At 44.0% G+C, this 22,508-nt stretch overlaps 1 protein-coding gene across 1 annotated transcript in view; it reads right to left on the bottom strand.

Annotated features, from left to right (window-relative positions):
• The window catches only part of TSNARE1 (t-SNARE domain containing 1), a gene marked incomplete at its 5' end in the record, with an annotated part of 395,143 nt that extends 389,726 nt beyond the window's left edge, over positions 1 to 5,417 (bottom strand). The window contains one exon of the mRNA XM_082315677.1: positions 5,256 to 5,417. Within this exon, the coding sequence (XP_082171803.1) occupies positions 5,256 to 5,417 (162 nt within the window). The remainder of the gene's footprint in view (positions 1 to 5,255) is intronic.
• Between the last annotated feature and the right edge of the window lie 17,091 nt (positions 5,418 to 22,508).

The following is a 22,508-nucleotide window of genomic DNA, read 5'->3' as shown; positions in this document are numbered from 1 at the left end:
AAGACAGTTACAGGAAAATTTCTAGGCAGGGATAAGGAGTTTTTTTATTTACCTCCCAGCATGGCTACAGATTAAGACGGATGTAAGGAGGGAAGTGGGACAACCAAACAGCTTGAAAACTGCCTCTATACAGAGGCTCATCCTGACCTGGCCTTTCTTTTTAGAGATAAGCAAGGGGAAGCATTTGCTGCCATGACCTCCCCAAGGCCACATACAACAAACGTGGAGTGAAAGTCTACACCGTGTTGTAAAATGACTTGATTACAACTGGGCAAATGTTTCTTTGGCAAACAGTGAATGCATCTATTTTTTCCCCAACAGAGTGGTGTGCAGGGGCGGGGGGGAGAAGGAAGGCTTTTAGAGCACTCCAAACGCTTCATGTTGATTTATCATTTTCAAAGCATGCTTCCATTTTAAAACTTTTTCTCTCTGTAAGGGGAAAAAAAAAAAAAAGAAAGAAAGAAAGAAAGAACTGGAAATAAAATATTTTGTTTTAGTTTAACCAACCTTTTCAGAAACAGCCACCTCCCACTCCACCCTACTAAGCTATTGAAATATCCCTTATTCACACAGCTCTGGAACCACACTCCTACCCCACAGCAATATATTTACAGGGAAATTTAACAGCAGATCTAAATACTTTTAATTTGATTGGCAATAAAATAATTTCCCTCCCCATCCCCATGGCACCTCCCAAGTCTTTTGTCTACTGCTCCTCAGGGAGACTTGTCCAATTTACTGTGAAGGCAGTTTGTACAAATTGGAACGAGCATTGCCTAACATACTAGATACAGACAAAATAAAATATAAACAGATTTTATCACAGCTTTATCCTCATCACCTAAAATATAAATGAAGGAACAACCACACCCAAGCCAGACTAAAAGGACATCCATCTTGCCAGAGGCATGAATTCGTATTTTAATGACATGCAACTATTTCTTGCTTTGTATATCCTGTAGAAATCAATCATGCAGTGAACATAACAGTAGGATATAGGATCTCAAGGAAAGGGTTAGTCCACGTTCTTGGATTGGGAAAGATACTGGCAGGCAAAACCAAGCAGGCAAAATTATTTAGAGTTCCCTTATATAAATCAGTCTCCATTTAGAGGGACATTCAGCTGGCCAGCATAATTAGTAGTAGGAATGAAAGGTAAGATTTCAGCATGGAAGAAATAGGTTGGAGATCACTTTAGGCAAGTTAGATGTTTTTAAAGTTGAGTTTGACTGAGAAAGACATAAGCATACTGGAAAGAAATGGAAAAGGAGAACAGACATGCATGTATTGGAGTGAATCCAGCGAAGGGCCATGAAGATGATTAAGGAATGGGAGCATCTGATATATGAGGAGAGGCTGGGGGAGCTGGGACGGTTCAGCCTGGAGAAGAGAAGGCTCGGGGTGGGGGTTATTAATGTGTAGGAATATCTGATGGGAGGAAGTAAACGCGATGGAGCCAGACTCTTCTCGGTGGTGCTCAGTGACAGGACAAGAGGCAATGGGGATGAATTGAAATATGGGAAATTCCACTTAAAAAAAGAAAAAAAGCTAGCGTTTTTTTTGTTTGGTTGGTTGGGGTTTTTTTTATGGTGAGGGTGGTCAAACACTGGCACAGGTTGTGCAGAGAGGTTGTGGAGTCCCCATCCTTGGAGATATTCAAGTCCTGGCTGAACACCGGCCTGAGCAACCTGCTCCAGGAGACCCTGCTCTGAGGAGGGTTGTTGGACAAGGTGACCTCCAGCGGTTCCTTCCCACCTCAGTGGTTCTGTGATTTTCTTCCTATGATACCTGAAGCCGTTTGAGAGCCATTCATGGCCCCCTTAGAAGACTGGAGGACCCTAACTGTGCCTATTTACTAAATGGGTGGAGAAAGGAAGAGTAAGAAAATTGCAAACCCATCAGCTTCATTTCCACCTTCTGCAAATACTGGAATAAATTCACTGAAAGTACCTGATGGTAAAAACAGAGGAACAGCCAGTATGCATCTGGCAACAAGTCATATCAAACCAATGTTAACTTCTTTATGCAACAAGTTAGCAGGCAGTGGAGTCAGCAGAAAAAACAGCAGGTATTACAGCTTTATGGAGTTTCCTTGTTCCTATGGAGTTTATAGGAGTCTCCTTGCATGGCAGAAGAAATGGATTGGAGGTGCAGGTGATTTTTTTTTTTAATTAGAAAAATGATCCCAGTGGACCGTTGTCATGACCAAAGAAGAAACTGTGTGGGGTCCACCAAGCTCTGCTCTCTCCATCTGTATTTTGAGCAGTGAGCTGGGTGATGGAATGGCGATTAGTCTTATTAAATGCACATGACACCAAACAGGGAGGTTAGATGACAGCTTCAGCATTCAGAACAACCCTAACAAAACAGAAGTGATGTCTGACAAAGAAAATAAGATGCTACATAATTTGGGTCAACTGCAGGGACCTGAATTTAGAAGCAGCAAACAAATGCACAAACAGAGGATGGGGAACAACTGGCCAGTGCTGCAGAGAAACATAGAATCATAGAATCATTTAGGTTAGAAAAGACCTTTAAGATCATCAAGTCCAACCGTTAACCTAACACTGCCAAGTCCACCACTAAACCATGTCCTCAAGTACCACGTCTACCTGTGTTTTAAATACCTCCAGGGATGGGGACTTAACTACTTCCCTGGGAAGCCGGTTCCAATGCCTGACTACCCTTTCGGTGAAGAAGTTTTTCCTAATACCCAACCTAAACCTCCCCTGGTGCAGCTTGAGGCCGTTTCCTCTTGTGCTACCCCTTGTTACTAGGGAGAAGAGACCGACCCCCACCTCGCTACAGCCTCCTTTCAGGCAGTTGTAGAGAGCGATAAGGTCTCCCCTCAGCCTCCTCTTCTCCAGGCTGAACAACCCCAGCTCCCTCAGCCGCTCCTCATAAGACTTGTGCTCCAGACCCTTCACCAGCTTCATTGCCCTTCTCTGGCCACGCTCCAGCACCTCGATGTCCTTCTTGTAGTGAGGGGCCCAACACTGAGCACAGCACTCGAGGTGCGGCCTCACCAGTGACCAGTACAGGGGCACCGTCACCTCCCTGGTCCTGCTGGCCACACTATTCCTGATACAAGCCAGGATGCCATTGGCCCTCTTGGCCACCTGAGCACACTGCTGGCTCATGTTCAGGCGGCTGTCAACCAACACCCCCAGGTCCTTTTCTGCCAGGCAGCTCTCCAGCCCCTCCTCCCCCAGGCTGCAGCGTTGCATGGGGTTGTTGTGACCCACGTGCAGGACCCAGCACTCAGCCGTCTTGAACCTCACTCAACTGGCCCCAGCCCATCGATCCAGCCTGTGCAGATCCCTCTGCAGAGCCTTCCTGCCCTCCAGCAAATCGACACTCCCGCCCAGCTTGGTGTCATCTACAAATTTACTTGATCCCCTCATCCAGATCATTGATAAAGATATTAAACAGAACTGGCCCAATACTGAGCCCTGGGGAACACCAGTTGTGACCAGCCACCAGCTGGGTTTAACTTCATTCACCACAACTCTTTGGGCCCAGCCATCCAGACAGTTTTTTAGCCAACAAAGAGTACACCTACCCATGCCATGAGCAGCCAGCTTCTCCAGGAGAATGCTGTGGGAAACAGTGTCAAAGGCCTTATTAAAGTCCAGGTAGACAACATCCACAGCCTTTCCCTCATCCACTAAGCGGGCCACCTTGTCATAGAAGGAGATCAGGTTAGTGAAGCAGGACATGCCTTTCATAAACCCATGCTGACTGGGCCCGATTGCCTGGTTGTCCCCTACGTGCGATGTGAAGGCACTCAAGATGATCTGCTCCATAAACTTCCCTGGCACACAGGTCAGGCTGGCAGGCCTGTAGTTCCCCGGATCCTTCTTCTGGCCATTCTTGTAGATGGGCATCACGTTTGCTAACTTCCACTCAACTGAGATCTCCCCGGTTAGCCAGGACTGCTGATAGATGATGGAAAGTGGCTTGCTGAGCACTTCCACCAGCTCCCTCAGTGTCCTTGGGTGGATCCCATCTGGACCCATAGACTTCTGTGTGCCTAAGTGGTGTAGCAGGTCACTAACCATTTCCCCTTGGATTATGGGGGCTTCATTCCGCTCCCAGTCCCTGGCTTCCAGCTCAGGGGGCTCGGTACCCCGAGAAAAACTGGTCTGACTATTAAAGACCGAGGCTAAGAAGGCATTAAGTACCTCAGCCTTTTCCTCATCCTTTGTCACTATGTTTCCCCCCCACATCCAATAAAAGATGGAGATTCTCCTTAGCCCTCCTTCTGTTGCTAATGCATTTATAGAAACATTTTTTATTGTCTTTCACAGCAGTAGCCAGATTAAGTTCCAGTTGGGCTTTTGTCCTTCTAATTTTCTCCCTACATAACCTCATGACATCCTTGCAGTCCTCCTGGGTTGCCTGCCCCTTCTTCCAAAGGTCATAAACTCTCCTTTTTTCCCCTGAGTTCCAGCCAAAGCTCTCTGTTCAGCCAGGCCGGTCTTCTTCCCTGATGGCTCATCTTTCGGCACATGGGGACGACCTGCTCCTGCGCCTTTAAGATTTTCTTCTTGAAGAATGTCCAGCCTTTCTGGGCTCCTTTGCACTTCGGGACTGCCTCCCAAGGGACTCTGTCAACCAGGCTCCTAAACAGGCCAAAGTCTGCCCTCTGGAAATCCAAGGTAGCAGTTCTGCTGACCTCCCTCCTTACTTCTCCAAGAATCGAAAACTCTATCATTTCATGATCGCTATGCCCAAGATGGCCTCCAAGGATGGAGGGATGCTATAGACGGCAAGCTGAACACGAATCCACAATGACGTTTCCTGTGAAAGGTGGCAGACATCATCATGGCATGTATAAATAGGATTACAATCTTCTAGACAGGTGAAGTAAACCTTTTGCTTGACCCTAAACTGCGGAGTCCTCAGCTGTAGGCAACAAACTGCAGCAAAGATTTGCCAGAGACTGAAGAGAGTCTAGAGGGAACTTGGAGAATGACAACAGGTCAAGAAAACATGACCTGCTACGAAAGACTGAGTTAATGGGGTTGCTTTACCTACAGAAAGGAAGATTGATTGGAAAACTTGAGCCTTCAAATCTGTGCAAAGCTGCTGCAAAAAGACAGGGAGGAAAACGTTCTCTTCATTCGTGTTGGACAAGACAAGGGAATAGCTCTAAACCAAATCAGGAAAGGTTAAGTGAGACATTGGGAGAGCCTATGAGGAAGGACAGAGCACCTCTGGCAACAGGCAACATGGGGAAGGTCTTCTCATACCTGAAGGTGATAAGACCGGCCAACGCTGGTCAGGGGCCAATACTGGGTCCAGTCCTGTTTAACATCTTCATTAATCATCTCGATGATGGGGCAGAGTGTATCCTCAGCAAGTTTTCTGATGACACCAAACTCGGAGGAGTGGTTGATACACCAGAGGGTCATGCTGCCATCCAGAGGGACCTGGACAGGCTGGAGAAATGGGCCAACATCACAGAACAGTTGAGGAGAGCAACTAGGCCAACCCCCCCTGCTCAAAGCAGGATCAGTTAGAGCAGGTTGCCCAGGATTGTGTCCAGTTGGGTTTTAAATATCTCCAAGGATGGAGACTACACAACCTCTCTGGGAAACCTCTGGCATTTGATTCCATAAACTGGAGTCCCTCCTTGGTATCTAACCGGCTGTCATCAAAGCGCAGGTGGTGGCTGTTTATGGGATGGGAGGAAGGGGTCACACAGGCAATGTGATCTATTGCAAAAGCGGTCACAGACGCAGAACTTCCAGACTCACAAACAACTTCCAGTCTTGCATTTGCATGCATCCCAGGCTGAGCATTCACTCTTTTCAGGACAGATCCATCACATCATAAGGAGAACCTCCAGATTCCTCAGGAAAGAGCATTAGGAACTTGGCTGTGGATTCAGTAGGACCTTCCTGCAGGCTAATAGCCAGCCGAAGCCAAGACCAGGCATGCAGGTGAATTCCTTGCCCTGAACTTCACAGTGAGCTGTTGGTGCTGTTGGTACTGCTGGGCTCCTCCCCAGGATTTCTCCTGCCTGGGGAACGGCACTGCTACCACAAAGCAGACTGGTTCTGTTTACTGTTCAGCTCCAGAAAAGTAAAATCACAGACAGTGTGGATAATAACTACCTGCCATTAATGAACGCAGCGGGTGGTAAGAGCAACAGAACTCTTGCATTCTGTTCCCAGCTCTACCACTACCTTGCTGATGGAGAATTGCCTTCACTGGGGGCTTCAGAAGTGATTAGCGATGACGACAGCTCCAATGCTGGATGACCAACTAGAGATACATTTTTCCAAGGTGTTTAACCCAGATAAAATCCTTGTACCAACCAGCCTGACCTTCTTCATAAAGAGCAAGCAGATCATTTCACACAAATCTTTACGCACCAACTCCTACAGCCTGTGGTCAAACCAGGTCACCTCTTTCCATAAGAGCCTCTTTGAGGCTCCATTAGGAGAGCTGCGTCTTCTCAGCTCTTGAACTTTGCTGTTTAATCTCCCTCTTGGCTCTTAACCTTCCCTCGGATGAACTAAACAGATTGACCCCCTTTCATTTCTCACTAGGATGCTTGTTTACCAGCACACACAAATCACAACAGGAGGGGAGAATACTCAGTATTTTCTTGCTTTCCATACAGCTGCCTCTGTTTCCCTCCCTGTAAAATGGATAGACAGATACAGAGCCCTCCTTTTTGCAGAGTACCAGGATTAACTTGATTAATATGGAAGTTTTTTTGAAGCCGTGAGATGAAAGGGCATATTTGCAAAGCGTGCTGATTTTCCAAATCCCCTCTAACAGACTCGACTCTTGTCACTCGTGTCACAGACATGCTGCTTTTTAGCTTCTCTTCTCAGGGATTTTCTCAATTATTAAAAAAAGACCTCAATAAACCTTTATGCTGTTCACCTGGAAAAATGCCCCTTTCCTCTTTCTCAGAGAGTCGGAATTTATGAACAAGTTCTGCTGCTGAAGCACTTGGTTTTTTTTTTTAATCAATGGTTTTAACATTGAGTTGGTGTAATTGCACAAATCCCCGAGTGCTCGCTGAGCCTCGTAACACAACTGTCAGAGGTCAATCAGAATAGCTGTAGGGGACGACTTTCTTCTTTTTCAGTCCGTGCCTTTGAGGTAATTTATGCTCCTCTGGATCTTTTGTGATGTTTGTAATATTAACGTCGTGTTCTCAGGTGGCTTTGGGCAGGCAAGGCAAGGAAGCAGTGCTCAGCAGCTGAAGAAATGACTGGCACGAGAGCGGTCCAGGAGTGATGCCCTGCATGCAGCGGGGCTGGGGAAGCAGCAATACACATGCTTCCTCCCACTTTGCTTCCCAGTTAAGTTTTAATGCTGACAGAAGGTCCTTGGAGAGTGAAGTCATCTCTGTCCCCATGGCCTGAGGAGCACACTGTCTAGCCTAGGTTGACAGGGCACAAAATATGGCAACAACAACCACAAAACCCCAGGACATTATATCTATAATCAGGCCTTGCACAAATTGAATTGGCTTCCAGAAACTTCTAGAGACACACATGTAGTACTTGACAGGCACAACGTCACTTATGACTGTAAACAACCTGATTCAACACGCTGAAGCACGCTCCTGTCTACCCTCCTCCAGCTGAAGTGTACTACAGAGCGAAGCGAACGCCCACAGCCTTAAGGCATCGTGGAGTAGGTGCAAAGTAAAAACAGCACAAATTATCTCAGAAATGAGCTGCTCCTGCTATTCTGAAGATTTGCTAAGAAACAATGAGAAAAATTCTCTTTTTGCATTCTTCCTCGTCAAAGCCTTATTTCAGGAAAGCATCTGATTGCTTTCTAACAGATTTAGTTTTTCTTCCCTGTGGTCTAGCTGTTGTCGTAGATGTCTCCAGGAGCAGAGCAGTTAGTCTCAGGAACAGATACTATCAGGATAGGCTGCGAAGTCAGAGATAGCAAGATAAGACATCCATGACATTTTACGGAGATATATACTGAGCCACAAATAGAGACAGTTGGTTCGCTGTGCTTCTAATTGGGATGAAACTAAGAGTTCTGGCTGCCCTCAGCACACTTGATTGCAACCTTCACTTAATCTCATTTTTCCACCAGCTCAGCAACACTGCGCAAATCCAACACAAACAGTTTCTGCCTAACCCTTTCTTTAATCAGCCAGTCATTCCCAAGATTTGCAGCTAACAGCACCCATCAAGTACACCAGACCCTTTCTTGTCAGTCACAAGGCACTTCCATCCCCACCAAACTCATGAAGGCTCCATCTAAGACCTCCTATTGACGTTAAAGGACCTAAGATCTGATGGACTGTCATGCAACATAAAGGAAGAGGAAATCATAAGCAACAGAGATGGGAAGCAATGAATGCCTGCAAATCATCCGTATACATTTCACGTTACACAAGTGTCTGCATGTCAGACACGAAGAACAGAGGTAAGGCAAGCAATCTGGAAGCCTGTTGTGCTCCTTTCATGTCAGTCCCAGTTGCCACTTCAGTACACAGACTGTTCTTCCACATCGACCTGACTGCATGTCTTCTCACAAAAGAACTGAAGACGGTCTTCAAATCCTGCTAAGTGGCACCAGAGACAGGCTGGCCTTAGGCAAATGCCAAGAATAAGGACTAGACGTATTTTGTTTAGCTTGGGAATCTCAGATTCCTAGACCCCTTGTTTAAGCTGTATAAACTTATTGAGAGCAAAAGTAGCTATTTAGGGCTGCTAGAAAAAGAAGTCTTCCATCAAAAGGATCACAAATGCCATGGAAAGATGGATGCCTTCCATCTTCAAAGCACAAGGCAACACACACGGAAACAGTTTGGTTCCCAAAAGCAGCAGCCGAGTGTGATAAATGACAAAGTGATTGCACTAGCAAGGCTAACCCTCAGGACCCAAATTTCTTTTCACCTAGAGAAGCAATCAGGCTTCCTTGATACTGAGGTATTTAGATCAAGAGAAAAGAAGGTAGACTGTCTTTGGGAGACCAAAGATGTTTTGGAGTCTACCGCCACTAAGCTGTATGTAACATTTTCTACTGTTCAACTCCAGGCTATATGGATGGCAGTGCTTAGATGACTTAGTGCCGGGCCACTGTTAGCTCAGTTTGATCGAAATGTGATGTCACCCTTCCTATTTTTTAAACTGACATTAAAATAGTGGTGAAACAACATTTCTTCCAGCTCCTACAGGAGAACGTGACCTAGACAGCTTCCAACCCTGAATTTCCCTAGTACAACTGCTCTGAAACAGTGCCTGCTCTAATTCACCACGGGTCTTCTTTTTTTTTTTCCTGCATTGCCTTCTTCTGTTGGCTGTTTTGTGCCATGTTGTCTACTTTTTGTGAACAGTCTTAATCTATCCAGATGCTAGAGAAACACAGAAGTATTACATATTTCAGTGAACAGCAAAATTAAGTTTCCAGTCAGTTCAGAGTTCAGGTTTCATCTGCCTTTCACTGGTTATGAAAGATGAATATTAATGTCTATTCGCTGTAAAAAAAAACAAAGACGAACACAGAGAAGAGGGAACTGGTGTCTAGTTTGCTACTGTGAAGTTAAGAGTAAACTTATTAATTATAAAAGATGTACATGTACAAACGGACAAAGATCAAGTCATGATTTCCTAAATCCCAGGATCCTGCTCCCCCATAACCCAACATCACTTGTTTCCTATGTACCACTTCCCAAAGTAGAAATAGTGCTATTCAATGCACGCGATCAGAAAATACATCAGCCTAAGTTCTCATCTACACCAATGTTCACCAGTAGTCATATTATAAATCAGTCCTGCAGCAGGCTAAATGAGAAATCGCATGGTCTAGTGAAAAGACACAGTACACGGCGGAAAATTCAAGAATCTACTTCTACCTTTGGTAGCGATTTGTCAAGAAACAGAAAACAACTTGGTATCTTCATTTCAGGTTTCCTACCAAGACCATGGGAGATGACAGCAGTCAGTTAAGCACAACGTAAATCAAGTCAACAGATGGATGGGGAGAGGAGAGGAGAGAGCTAAAGAAACTATCGCATTGGCCATATGATGGACAGCAGCCTCCAAAATCTAATGGCTGGGGGAGAAAAAGATGGGGGGGCAGGGGGAGTGTTCTGCCGGGGTTTTTTGGTGATTTTTTTTTTTTTTTTTTAAGTGGGAACTTAAGAAAACCAAAGAGATGCTGAGCAGCAGTTTCCAAGTTTCTTTCCAATGAGAGGTCAGCACTCAGGGAGGCAAAATGAAACATGCCCAAAAATCAAACGTCCATGAACATGGGCAGCACAGGTCAACCACCAACTCAAGCTGCTGAGTCTTGCCAGGAGCCGAAGGGTGGCTCGGGGCATTCCCAGAATGCCCTGGAAGGAAAGACCACTTTTGAAAAGATAGAAAGAGGGAGCCACAAACCCATGCAACCAAGGTGAGGAATAGAGATAGCTGCAAATATTTCAGGGAGATAGAGAGGAGAAAATAGTTCAACACAATCCCAAGCAGTGACTACCTGGAACATGGGCACAGAGCCAACCACTATGTAACCATCACCTAACTATAAAATCATTAGTCCTTGCCTTCCCCCAAGAATAACCTCAAAGAAAGGTCAAAAAACCACAGGGGCCACATTTACTTATGCACCCATGCAAAACACCTTAGGAATACTGCATCCAAATAAGTACTCATCGCCTTCCCCTCTTTATACAAATCATCTAGCTCATGCAGAGGCAAGAAGGGTCAGCTTGTACACGCCACCAGCCTCTGCGGACAAGAGCTCTTTTGACATTTCTATTCCTTGCTCTGCCCATTGTGCTTCTACAGGTACTCCAACTATGTACCCTCACACAAGACTACAAAAGACTTCCAAACAATGGCCACGCTGCGAGATAAAGTAAAACCAAGTAGCAAAAATACATGTGCTCCATCAATGAGAAAATGCAGAAAGACCCTCGGGAGTGCACTGGGTCCCGTGGCCACCCGTCACGAATCACGGCCTGGAGTCAGCAATGACTGTGAGCCAATTTTCCTGCCAAATTAAAGTGAATTTGCTGAAAAACCTCCACTGAACCTGCACTGGGCCACTGTACACATTGGAGGGGGAAAAAAAAAGAAGCGTGCTCAATTCTCCAACTCATTCACCTTTGCCAAGTCCCCTCACTGATGGAGAACATGGTTGATCCCTTTATTATTTCAAGTGGTCCTTAATATCACACCAATCTGCTGTTCACAGAAGGACTCTCTGTCTGCATTTTTAAACCACAACACAATCTCCCTAAGTCAGGAGGGAGGGCGAGCACCTTGACCAGCTTTATTTCAACTTTCTCCCTCCCCAAATAAAAGCCATCAAAAAATAACAAGTTTTTAAAGCAAGGGATGCTCCTCAGTAGGTGCAAAACCACAGGCAGGCAAGGAATTGGTGGGGTTGCTTGTAACAAGGCAACAGGATGAAAATTAAGTAACACGGACTGAAGACGAACAAGCGATAGAGATGTGTTTGACCACAGACATTCACCAGAGGGATGCAGCAGAAAAACACAGCAACGAATTTTCCTAAATCCTAGGAAAACACCCTAACAACCACCCCTCATCAGCTGGGGAGGCTCTCCACGATGGAGCGGAGCCTCCTGCCACGTCTCCTGCCTGCAAAGGAGCACCATCGGCAAGCGGTGGGATTAGCATAGCAGGAGAAAAGAGATTTCACCGCGTTTGAAGGTTTACAGACAAGGACGACAAGAAAGTGCGCACAAGCATCTGGATGCGTAAACACGTGCTGTCAAAGGAGCTTGTCTTCTCCAGACCAGCTCTGCTCAGAAAGCATTTGCCGAGGAGACGGCAGAGACAGCTAACAGCACAAGGCAGCCTACGGAGAGCTAAACTCATCACCTTCCCAGCTTTCTTTCACCCCGATGACAGATATATTTTGGGGTACATCCACCATCATGCTGAGAAAAACCGTATCGGTCGGGTCTGCTCTGACACAGCCTCCAATCAGTTATGAACCAGAGACCATAAAAAGCCCCGTTACAGCTCATTTCCCAGCTTCGGTATCGTTTGCCGCACACTTTGGGACTCCTCCGTCCTGCTGATAAGCTCGTGTAGCACATGATGGCACCAAAGGGAACCAAGTGTAAATATCAAGGAGAAAAAGCAGCTTCGCTTCAGCGCGTGACTCATGCAAGAAGAACGCCAAGCCCTGAACAAGCCAAAGCAAAAGAGCTGACTATCAAACCCTGCACGTAAGCGCAAAGTTGCCCTTGGAAATACAGACTGCCATTTTTCCCACCAAAAAGCGCTTTGTATATTTGACACAATTAGCCACGTATAACAGCCTGATGAAGACAGGACACACGGTGTGGGATGCAATAGGTGCCAAGTACCATCTGAGATGCCCTGTGAGGCATGGGGCTGGTAGACCTGATGGGTGATGTACAGCCTTCTGGGCCGGCAGAGTGGGAACCGGCTCCAAATTAAGGCACCTAAATGTCAGTGTGTGCAAAAGGTACCTGAGCACCCACAGCTACTGGTAGAGACCTGAGTACAGTCAGTGAAGCCTGGAGAGCAAGCCAAAATACATGAGGTGCCTACTTTTCAGTAAAGAGAGGGAGTGGAGGAAGATGACAGCTGCTGGGAAGGATAAACATACAACAGATTAAAAAAAAAATAATAAAATTTACCTTTAAACTGCTCATTTTCACCTCCCTTTTCTGTGCTTTATCTAATTCTACCACTTTCCTCCTAATACAGTAGAAGAACTAAACAGGTGACGTCTCTTCAGGCTGGAAAAAAAATGATGGAGTGGAGGAAAACCCCATAAAATAACACCCCATGAAGGCCTGAGTTGCCTGGAAAAGGTAAACGACCCCCTCTTTTCCAGTGCAAGAACTAGGGAGCAAGGAAGCAAATCCAGAAGGAGACAGGAATGAGAGAAAGGAGATACTCCTCCATGTAAAATGTAGGTAAGCAGGAATTCCATGTCACAGGCTGCTCTGCATGCTAAAATCTTACACAGGTTTAAAAATGCAACAGGACTATAAGAAGAAGAAAAAAAAAAAAAAAAGAAGGAAAAAAAATCCATCACGTGGTATTAAATATACCACCTCTGACTCAGGGAAGATGGGAAAACACTAGGAGAAGCCTTGCTCTGTTTGCCCTGTGCTCATGCTCTTCACAAAGCAGCCACAACTAATCACATAACAGGACTGGATTTGGTCCGCCTCGCATAGACACATCTCTGTCCTGACCCAGTTTGTCTCTTCATATGACAATACCAGAAGGAAATCCTTCAGGTAAGCACCGAACCGGACACTTCAAGAGCTGCCAGGACACTTGAAATTCACGTTTTTTGGTCAACTGCTGTGTCTTGCCTCTTTCCATGACCATGGTGAGCATGCCCTCCACTCAACCCCAGTTTCTTGGCCTTATAAACTAGGTTAGACCCAACCCTAAGAAGAGCCATATTTCAAGATAACCATATTATCAAGAATCACCAGATCTCTGTCACCCAAGAGTAAAGAGAAATGCTTAGTAGAAAGGAGAGAGCAAGAGCATCACCAGGGGCCCATCAGCAACCAAGGGCTGGTGGCTGAGCACCCTTTTGTGTTCAGGCAGGCTCAAATCTAAATCCAGCTGTGCATTTGTGAAGGTAAACAGTCTTTCGAGACTAAAGTTGGGAATGGGCACGAGGAACTAACAGATGCTAAGTTCACATCTGATGAAAAGAGTGCAAAAGGTGCATCTGCGTTGTGCTTCATTTTACTGCTTTTAATAGAAATCCCGTAATTACGATGTAGAATTGCACACGTGAATTGAGGTGGCTGTAAGGTATAAAAATATTTAGGTCCCAAATAAGGTGAGGCGAGAGACAGACCCTGTTCTGCTGTATCTGTTTCAGCCGGTGATGGTAGTGCCCCCAGCACTTTCATCATGCAGGCATTCCCTTTACAACATCATTACACAGAACTGCAATACTGAGCAGAAATACATACTCCCACAGATGATTTTTTTTTATTCTCTATCCAAGTTTGTGTAATCTTACTGGCCTCATTTTTTATCAGTTTGGTTTTTTGTTGTGTTTTTTTTTTTTTTTTTTTTAATGGCTTGATTCTACATAAAGGATAGGATCCGCATTTGAGAAGTTTCCTCTTTGTATGCACGCAGTCAGTTTTCAACTTATATTTTTTATCTCACAAACTTTTTCAGCCTGAAGAAAGCATCGTTCTGAAAATGAAATAAATATAACATAAAATGAAGGAGACTGTCATGGAGTTGGGACACGGACCAAAACAACTTGTATTTCAAATGTTCTATTGCACCGTTTGCTTGTGGTACATTCAAAGCTTTGGGAAGCCATCCAAACCTATACAGACACAAAATAATCCACGGAAATTACAGCTGCAAGGTGCCAGTGCAAGCGAAAAGTGTTTTGATTGGAAAACGAAACTGAAAACTCAAGGATGAGGTGAAAAGCATGGAATAGCTTGTGCAGGAAGAGAAATGTCCAAAAAACAAATGGTGAACAGAGGAGATTTGATACCCTCCTCCCCCAAAAAAAGTGACAAAAGGAATGAAAGAAGCCCTGGGCAAAAATGAATGAGACAAATGTCGGAGGAGTTTCCATCCCTTCCACAGGTTTTTGGTTTTGTTTCCCCTCTTATCTCAGTGGAGGATCTGGGAGATGTCTAATGGGTTTGGCCACTTTCCTCCTTTTGTGAATCAAGTGAAGAGGGAAGTCCAAACTCCTGAAAGCAAAGGAAAGCAGAGAGAACTGGAGATCGTATGGGCCTTACGTGGCTTCAGACCAGACAAAAATCCTTGGCTGAACCAATCACAGCTGTAGGGCATATCCACCCAACATGGATCTTCCCGCGGAATACAAAGTCCATGTCCCCTCCCACCTCCTCTGAAGAGTTGATCCACTTTGGAGAGCTCTTAGGAGAACCTGAGAAAAAGGACCACGGTGTCTGGTGGGTCCCAAAGCACATAAAGTTCTTCTAAAGACCCATCAGAGAAAGTCCACAGGCATCTCTTAGTTTCTAGAACCATTCACCAAGTTCATGGCTCCTCTTCTCCAGAATTTATATTCCCCTTGGTAAATAACCTGATTAAATCACATTTAACTTGAAAAACAAAAAACTTAAAAGACAAGTCAGCTATGCAAAGATGAAAATTCTAGCTTTAAAGAACGCAGAAAAGTTTATTCGTTGTACCTTTCAAATCAAAACCCAATCTCACTATGTTATAAGGAAGGAAATGTTTAGTTTGTATATTAGGAAAAACTTCTTCAGCGAAAGGGCAGTCAGGCCCTGGCACAGGCTGCCCAGGGAAGTGGTTGAGTCCCCATCCCTGGGGGTATTTAAAAGATGGGGAGACGTGGTGCTTGAGGACATGGTTTAGTGGTGGACTTGGCAGTGATAGGTTCACAGTTGGACTCAATGATCTTAAGGGTCTTTTCCAACCTTGACGATTCTATGATTCTATGAAATGAAAACACTGCAACTGGAGCATAACTGAAATAGTTTAAGGTCAAATAAAAACCCAAACAATTCAGGCAATTAAGTTCAGGGAGCACAGGGAGGGTGCACAGAGTTGTGTCTAATGGGTTCGTTCCACGATGAGATGAGAAATATTTATTCAAATTGAACAGTGCCTCCTTCTTTGTGCTGCCTTAATCCAAGGATTAAATTTGTTATCCATGAAAGGTATGAGAATCTGGCCCCTAATGATTACATGCTCATAAAAATCAGAAGATATTGTTGCAATTTCAACTAAGTATCATAAACAACTGCATCAATTAAATTTTGCCAGGCACTGTACATATTGCAGATGCTTCAGCATAAATTGTTTCATTGTAAAACGGAGTATGTGCAAGCTCCAGTAGGGATGGGTAGTCCCACTTTAAATTGCTCTAAGGAAATACATGCCTTTACTAGGCCATTATTTTGCAGAGAACGTTTTGAAATCCATTTTCAAATACTCAATTCAAAAAGTTGAGATAGCCGCTCTCTGCAGATAAAATTAAGGGAAACTATAAAAGAACGAAAGGCTAAAAAAAGAAAGCTGGTCCAGATGGATTCCCGGCTGAATTCTATAAAATATTTACAGATCTTCTGTCACCAAAACGTACGTTTCTTTTTGATGAGGTGGAAACCAAAGGCTCTCCACCTGTCTTTTTTTTTTTTTAAACCCTCACAGAAGATATAATAAAGGTATCGGGGGGGGGGGGGAGAACCAAAACCCACAACAGACTTTAATATCAGCTGTAATTACTGCAAGTGACTCCAATTAATCAATGTTGATTCTAAAATTCTGTGAAAAGAGAAATTATCCCTTTGCTTAATTTAGCCCAAAGTTGTTCCCTAAATTCCAAGTTCAAGAGTTTGTTCATTAAAATAGACTTAGCTCAGATAAGCACAGGCTGATACCACCATCATTCACGTAATAAATTAACAGCCTAGTCCCATGACAGTGCTGTCTCTAGATACCAAAAGATACTTAATCATGTGTCATAAGGGTAAAGTATCCACTTTTTCACTTAAGATCAGCCAAAAAGTTCTCAATTTTCTGCTCCTAAAAATGTACGTTCCCTTTGCCAACATCCAGACTGCCAGACAACAGCTCCCCAAGGAGAGAGCTGTTTACATGTATATCTATATATCTATCTCACATGCAGATCAACCTTATATTTGTTGTGCTCCTGTAGATGACAGAGCTGATGAACACGGAGCTCCCCTTTAAACTGCAAATAATCCCATCGGTCCTGGCAGGACTTTTGGAGAAGGATGTGACTGAGCATCAAGAGGTTGTAGCAACATGGGTGTGGGTCTCTTCTCCTCAGTAACAAGCGATAGGACAAGAGGGAATGGCCTCAAGCTGCGCCAGGGGAAGTTTAGGTTGGATATTAGGAAAAATTTCATCACTGAAAGGGCTGTCAGGCCCTGGCACAGGCTGCCCAGGGAAGTGGTTGAGTCCCCATCCCTGGAGGTATTTAAAAGATGGGGAGATGTGGTGCTTAGGGACATGGTTTAGCGGTGGACTTGGCAGTGCTAGGTTAGCAGCTGGACTTGATGATCTTCAAGGTCTTTTCCAACCTAAGCGATTCTATGATTCTATAATATCAGTAATTCAACCCCTTTGTTTCAGGGCATGCATCAAGGCAGTGCTTGGTACTTGTGGATTTGATGTGAAAGGTAACAAGGTGAAGGCAGTGGGATGAAACCAGGGGATGGAAGTCCAGGTCATGGCTCTCAGATTTCTTGCTCAAGGCTATGCATCTTTGTTCTTCTCCCTGTCCCCAGTAAGGGACAAAAGATCTTAAAACATAAATTCCTTCCATAACAATGTACGTGTTAAACCTGAATTTTGATCTCTGTTGGATCTTCTCAGCTTTACGCTACACAAATAACTAGCTCCTCTCATATAGCTGTAGATTAAAAGGGGAAAACAAACAAACAACAAAAAAACCCCACACTGTGGTCTGCTTTCAAACCCATTTCACATATTACCACAGGAGATAAGAACTCACAACATATTAGATGTTAGGGGCGTATCCCATTTTTTTTTAAGCTGACCTTGGATTTGTTGTTCAATGCAGCATTATGCTTTTTACAAGCAAAAGAAGAGACTACATAATGAATTGGTCTCCACTGGATGTTGACTTGATAAGCACTACAATTAATTCAAATTAGCATGCTGCCCTTCCTTTCCCTTCACACTTTCAGAAATGTCTCTCTAAACCAATCTATGATTACCAGTCATACATAAAAGCTTCAAAAAAAATACTCCTCCACAAGCATATGGCAGAGCAAATTTGTCCAGCGTTGCAGGCTTTTCATGGCATTTATCTTGAAGAAGGTATTACACAGCGATATAGATGTCTCTACATGTTGGCCGCACTCAGAAAGGCACAGAGCTATTCCTTATCCCGTTGTGGCGTGCACCACCTCCTTAGGAGAGCATCCCGCTCCCCAGAGATGCTTCAGACAGACGAGAACTGTCAGCAGCTATCCAGGATCTCAGCTGTAACATCCAAACTTAAAGTCAAGGCTGCGCTTTCTAGGAGCTGCACTAGACCTCAGTCACAAGCCATGGCAACCAAATTCAAGTGCACTTCTTCAAAACTATTGCTCATTTAAGAAAAAAAAAGAAAAAAAAACAAAAAAAAAGAGAAAAAAGCAGCAAGTTTAGCTAAGCACTTTACGAACGACACAGCTCCCATACGCAATGGCCGCTATTAAAAACATGGCAATAATCAGCACGTTTCCACCGTAGCCACACTGTTCATGATGTTCCCCCATCTAAGAGTAGGAAGAGCACAGCGAACATCATGTCAGCTGTCAAAACATAACAGCAGCCGCTGATATGAGTTAACCTTAACCATTAAGGCATCCCTCCTGTATCAGGATAGCGTCTCGGAGCACACCGAACCAAATCAGCCTCCCTGATTTACCAGCATGACGCTAGTGCTCAGGCATGGCGAGATGGAATAGCTCTTAAAATAACAACCTCAAACGATGTAATTTCATTAAGGCAGGCTGACCCTTGCTCCTTCTGCTCGTGTTCCTCCGTGGGATCGTTTTTCAGTGATTTAGTTCACTCTCTTGCAAACCTCCTTTTTCTTTCCGTCTTCCTAGTTGTGTATATATTTATAAAGATAGAGGAATAAAGAGAACACAGATAAACCCTCGAGGCATTTCTCTCCATGCTGGTCCAAATGAGAACACAAGAAGAACAAAATATTCTAAGTGTTACACTCAGCAGTTTGCAAGAGTGTGCACAGCCTGCCTTTAGTGGCTTTTTAATTAAAAAAAAAAAGCTACAAGAGCTAACGGTGTCTGATGTATACAAAGAAAACTCTTCTAGCTCAACTGACGGTTCTGAGAATTCAAGGTTCAAAAGTTATTAAAAACTACAAAACCCACAAAACCACCAAACCAAAATCTAGCTTTTCACTTTGCAAGGTTAAAAAACCTTCCCTGTGCAGACATCTTTGCGCCGTCCTGAGGTCCAGGCAGACACCAGCCCCTCGGAGAAGATGCTGTTTTTTCTTCCTCCCTGCATCTACTCACTATTTTAAGAAGCTTCACCCCCTATCTCAACACTGCTGAAGCATCCAGATGCTGCTCCGAAGGGCCATTAGTTAAAACAAAATGCTCACGTATGCCTAGTCTCTCCGTCACTGAAGCCAACACAGATAAATTAAACTTGAAGGACTCTCGGGATCTGGAAACTCGAGACTGGCTTTCCTTTGCAAAGCCCGAACAGTCTGGAAGCTGCATTTTCTGCAAGGAGAAGAACTGTTTAGCTTTCAGGCATTTCGCTCTCGAGCCCTCCTCCAGCAGTTCTGCACACACGAGTTTCTCCTTCAGTGAAACACATTTTGGTTTTGAATGTGAATCTATGTATTTAAAATCACAACATATGAATGTACATTCATTTCAATTTTATAAGCTAAATAACTTTTAAAATAACCCCCAAATGAGACACCTTTCAGCATCTCTTTAAAATATTTGGATTTCTCCCGTGAGTCTCAATAAGTTATTCTAACCGCAGTATGGACTTGTTCATCTCTAAGACAAGCCTATAACGAACTGAATAGAGGCACAAGAATCCCAAATAAAGATAAGCCCCATCAGCCACTACCTGAAATCCTCTGGAGAGGGTAAACACCAGCCTGGGGTTTCAAGCTGGAGTCTCCAGAGAGCTTCTTCCTTTCTTAATTCTGCCAGAAATCTCCACTAGCGTAGTCCAGCCCAACCTCTCGTGCTATTTTACCCACAGGGAAAACGAGAAACCACATCCACCGTCCTTTGCAGCAATCTGTCAAACTTTTTCACTTAATGAAGTAAAATTCTAAAGCATTTGAATAATTTTTGCGTGCATGACATGACTAAGTCAAGCAAGACCTTTTCAGCCAGCGCTGTAGACAGGGATGCAAGCTTCATTACGGTTCAGTACAACCATCAGAAAAGGAAAGAATTTCATAAAAAGGATTGATTCAGTAGATCAGTGTCAACCTTTCAGACAGGACTGAGTTATTTCACCCATCAGCTCCTCAAAAGAGCAATCAGATGGTCACAATTTCTGTTTGCAGTCTGGAGTGAAGGTCAGCTCTCCCATTAGGGAAGCTTTGATAGCCCCATATGAATGGATACCATCAAAACGTGGAGAGGCCTTTGAATACTCAGGACACGACTTTTCCAGGCTATAACCTCTTCAAGAGGGACCAACAAAGCAAGAGCATTCAAAGCCACGTGTGACAGTGTTTCCACACCACTGACAAACCAAGCAGCATGCAGAATAAGACGACACACCAGAGAAGACCAACACTTGCCTATGAAGTGTAAGGAAAAATGTTCCCTAAAGGGACTTTCAGTCTGACTGGCATATGCTTGAAGTCTCCTGCTGCCAGGACTAAAACGTCCCTAGAATTATTTAATATTACAGCTGACAAGTTTCCTACCTCAGAAAGCATTGTGCACCGCTCCAGGGAATTTTGCGTTAGACCTCATCTTGATATAAAGGAGTTGATCAAAGAACTGAAAATTAGTGGCTGCTTGGGTAATCATGACTCGTTCACTCAAAAAAAAAAAGTATTAAAAAACCCCCACCTAGAACAGTAACATAAACCCTTGCTGGTTTTAAAAGGTTTGTTTTACAAAGGCATATAAGTAGAAAAAGAGAAGGGAAAACTGGATATGTAAAAGGTGGTAAAAAAATCAACAACATGTAGGCATTTCACGGGTATCTCTTCCTGAACGTCCACAATTCTCAGTTAGGGAAGAAGGGTTGCCTTCCTACATGGGGTAAAGAACTGTGCAAACCACTCCAAACCCCTATGCTCATATATGAAGTTGGGGGCAAAAAAAGAGAAGAAAAAAAGAGTAGCAGTTCAGTTAAAAAAAACAAACAAACAAACAAACAAAAAAACCCCAAAACCCAACAAAATCAAAAAACAACCGACACAAAAACCACCCAAAAAAACATGCAAGAAAACTACTGCCAAAAAAGCGCAATAAATAAGTTAAAAAGAAGGGCAAAAGCTAACTTGTACAATGGAGCTGGTGCAGGACAGGACAGGAGAGACCGAACTCAGAAACAATTCAGAAAAATCAGGAAAGCTTGTAACTTTTTTTATCTTTGGAAAATACAAAATTTCACTGAAAGCTGGTGGAAATTATTGTCCGCCCCATCAGTTGCTCAGGAAAGTTCAAAACTAGCAGCGCAGATGTGATTAAATCCAGCAAGCCTGGGTAACGTAAGCACTAACGCTGTGAAAGACCACGGCAAGCAGTGAGATTTGGCTCATTAGTGCTGATTTGTGACACCATTTGGAAAAAACCAAGGAAATTCCAGAAGAAAAGCTAACGTTGAATCAAAGCGAAAGGGTAAAACAGATAACACAGTGCTCATTAATGGCCTGCCAGCCTAACAACAAATCTGGGAAAAAAAGGAGGGGAAAAAAAAGAAAAAGAAGAAGCAGCAGCTGATGTTGGACTCAATTATTAAAGAAGAATATTTTAATTTCCTGATGCAGTGGGTAATTTAACCCTTGCTTTCCCTCCAGCAAGGGGTAGCTCAATGCATTGGTTTTCCAGCTACTGGTAACGTAATGCTCAGCCGAAACAGTTGGCAAATATTCAGATCAGTACGGATTTACAGAAACTATGGCTTATTGAACTTGGCGACACGTTTTCATCCCCAAGATCACAAGTCGCACTGATAAAGGTGACAACACTGAAGCCCGCGAGGCAGAGCACCATCTCCAGGGACCACAGAAAACCAACGCATCCCAGAATAAAAAACTCACAAGATATTGGCCTATAATCACACGCATGTAATTACCAGAGATGGGACATGTTTCCAGAACAGTCCAATGGGGATGGATTCTTGGTCGTTTTTATCAATGACTGTGTACAGTTTAAGGTCACGCAAGGATCAGTGGAATTGGTTAAAAATGTTGTACCGATAGGTCACTGACATGGGGAGCTCCACGATTCTCAGTGCTGCACCCGGTCATGGCCACACTGGGTCCAACTCTACTGCCAAGTTCTATGAAACATTGACCAAGCGTCAAAAGAGAATCCAGAGAAATACTCAAATATTGGAAATGCAGAGGTTTTCCATGACTGTGATACGTTTAGCTTAACCAAAGGTACATCTTGGTGCAACTTTATCTAAATAGTTATGTATCCATCGTCATTGTGCGGAAATAATCTTTAACGGACTCTTTGATTAGCCAAACAAGCCAACTCACCACAGGCTGAACTTTAAACTTGGTCACAAACTAGAAACAAGGTGCAAATTTCCATCAGGAGGGATCATTACCATTGGAAAAATCTACTGTGGAGATTTAAAAAAAAAAAAAAAAGCAGGCAATGAGAGAGAATCTAAGTTTAGATTTCCCTCCCCCACTTAAATGATATGCTTTAGTTCAGAGGGAAAATAACTGAAGGGAAAAAGACTTAAGGTATTTGCTATATAAAAGGTCAGACTAGATAATGAGTGATTCCTTCTGGCTTTATAATCTGTTTCTCAGCTGCCACT

This window comes from Platalea leucorodia, assembly GCF_965183815.1.
Source record: "Platalea leucorodia genome assembly, chromosome: 1".
Lineage (NCBI taxonomy): Eukaryota > Metazoa > Chordata > Aves > Pelecaniformes > Threskiornithidae > Platalea > Platalea leucorodia.
The sequence above is the reverse complement of the archived record's forward strand: the minus strand, read 5'-3'. Positions and strand labels throughout refer to the sequence as shown.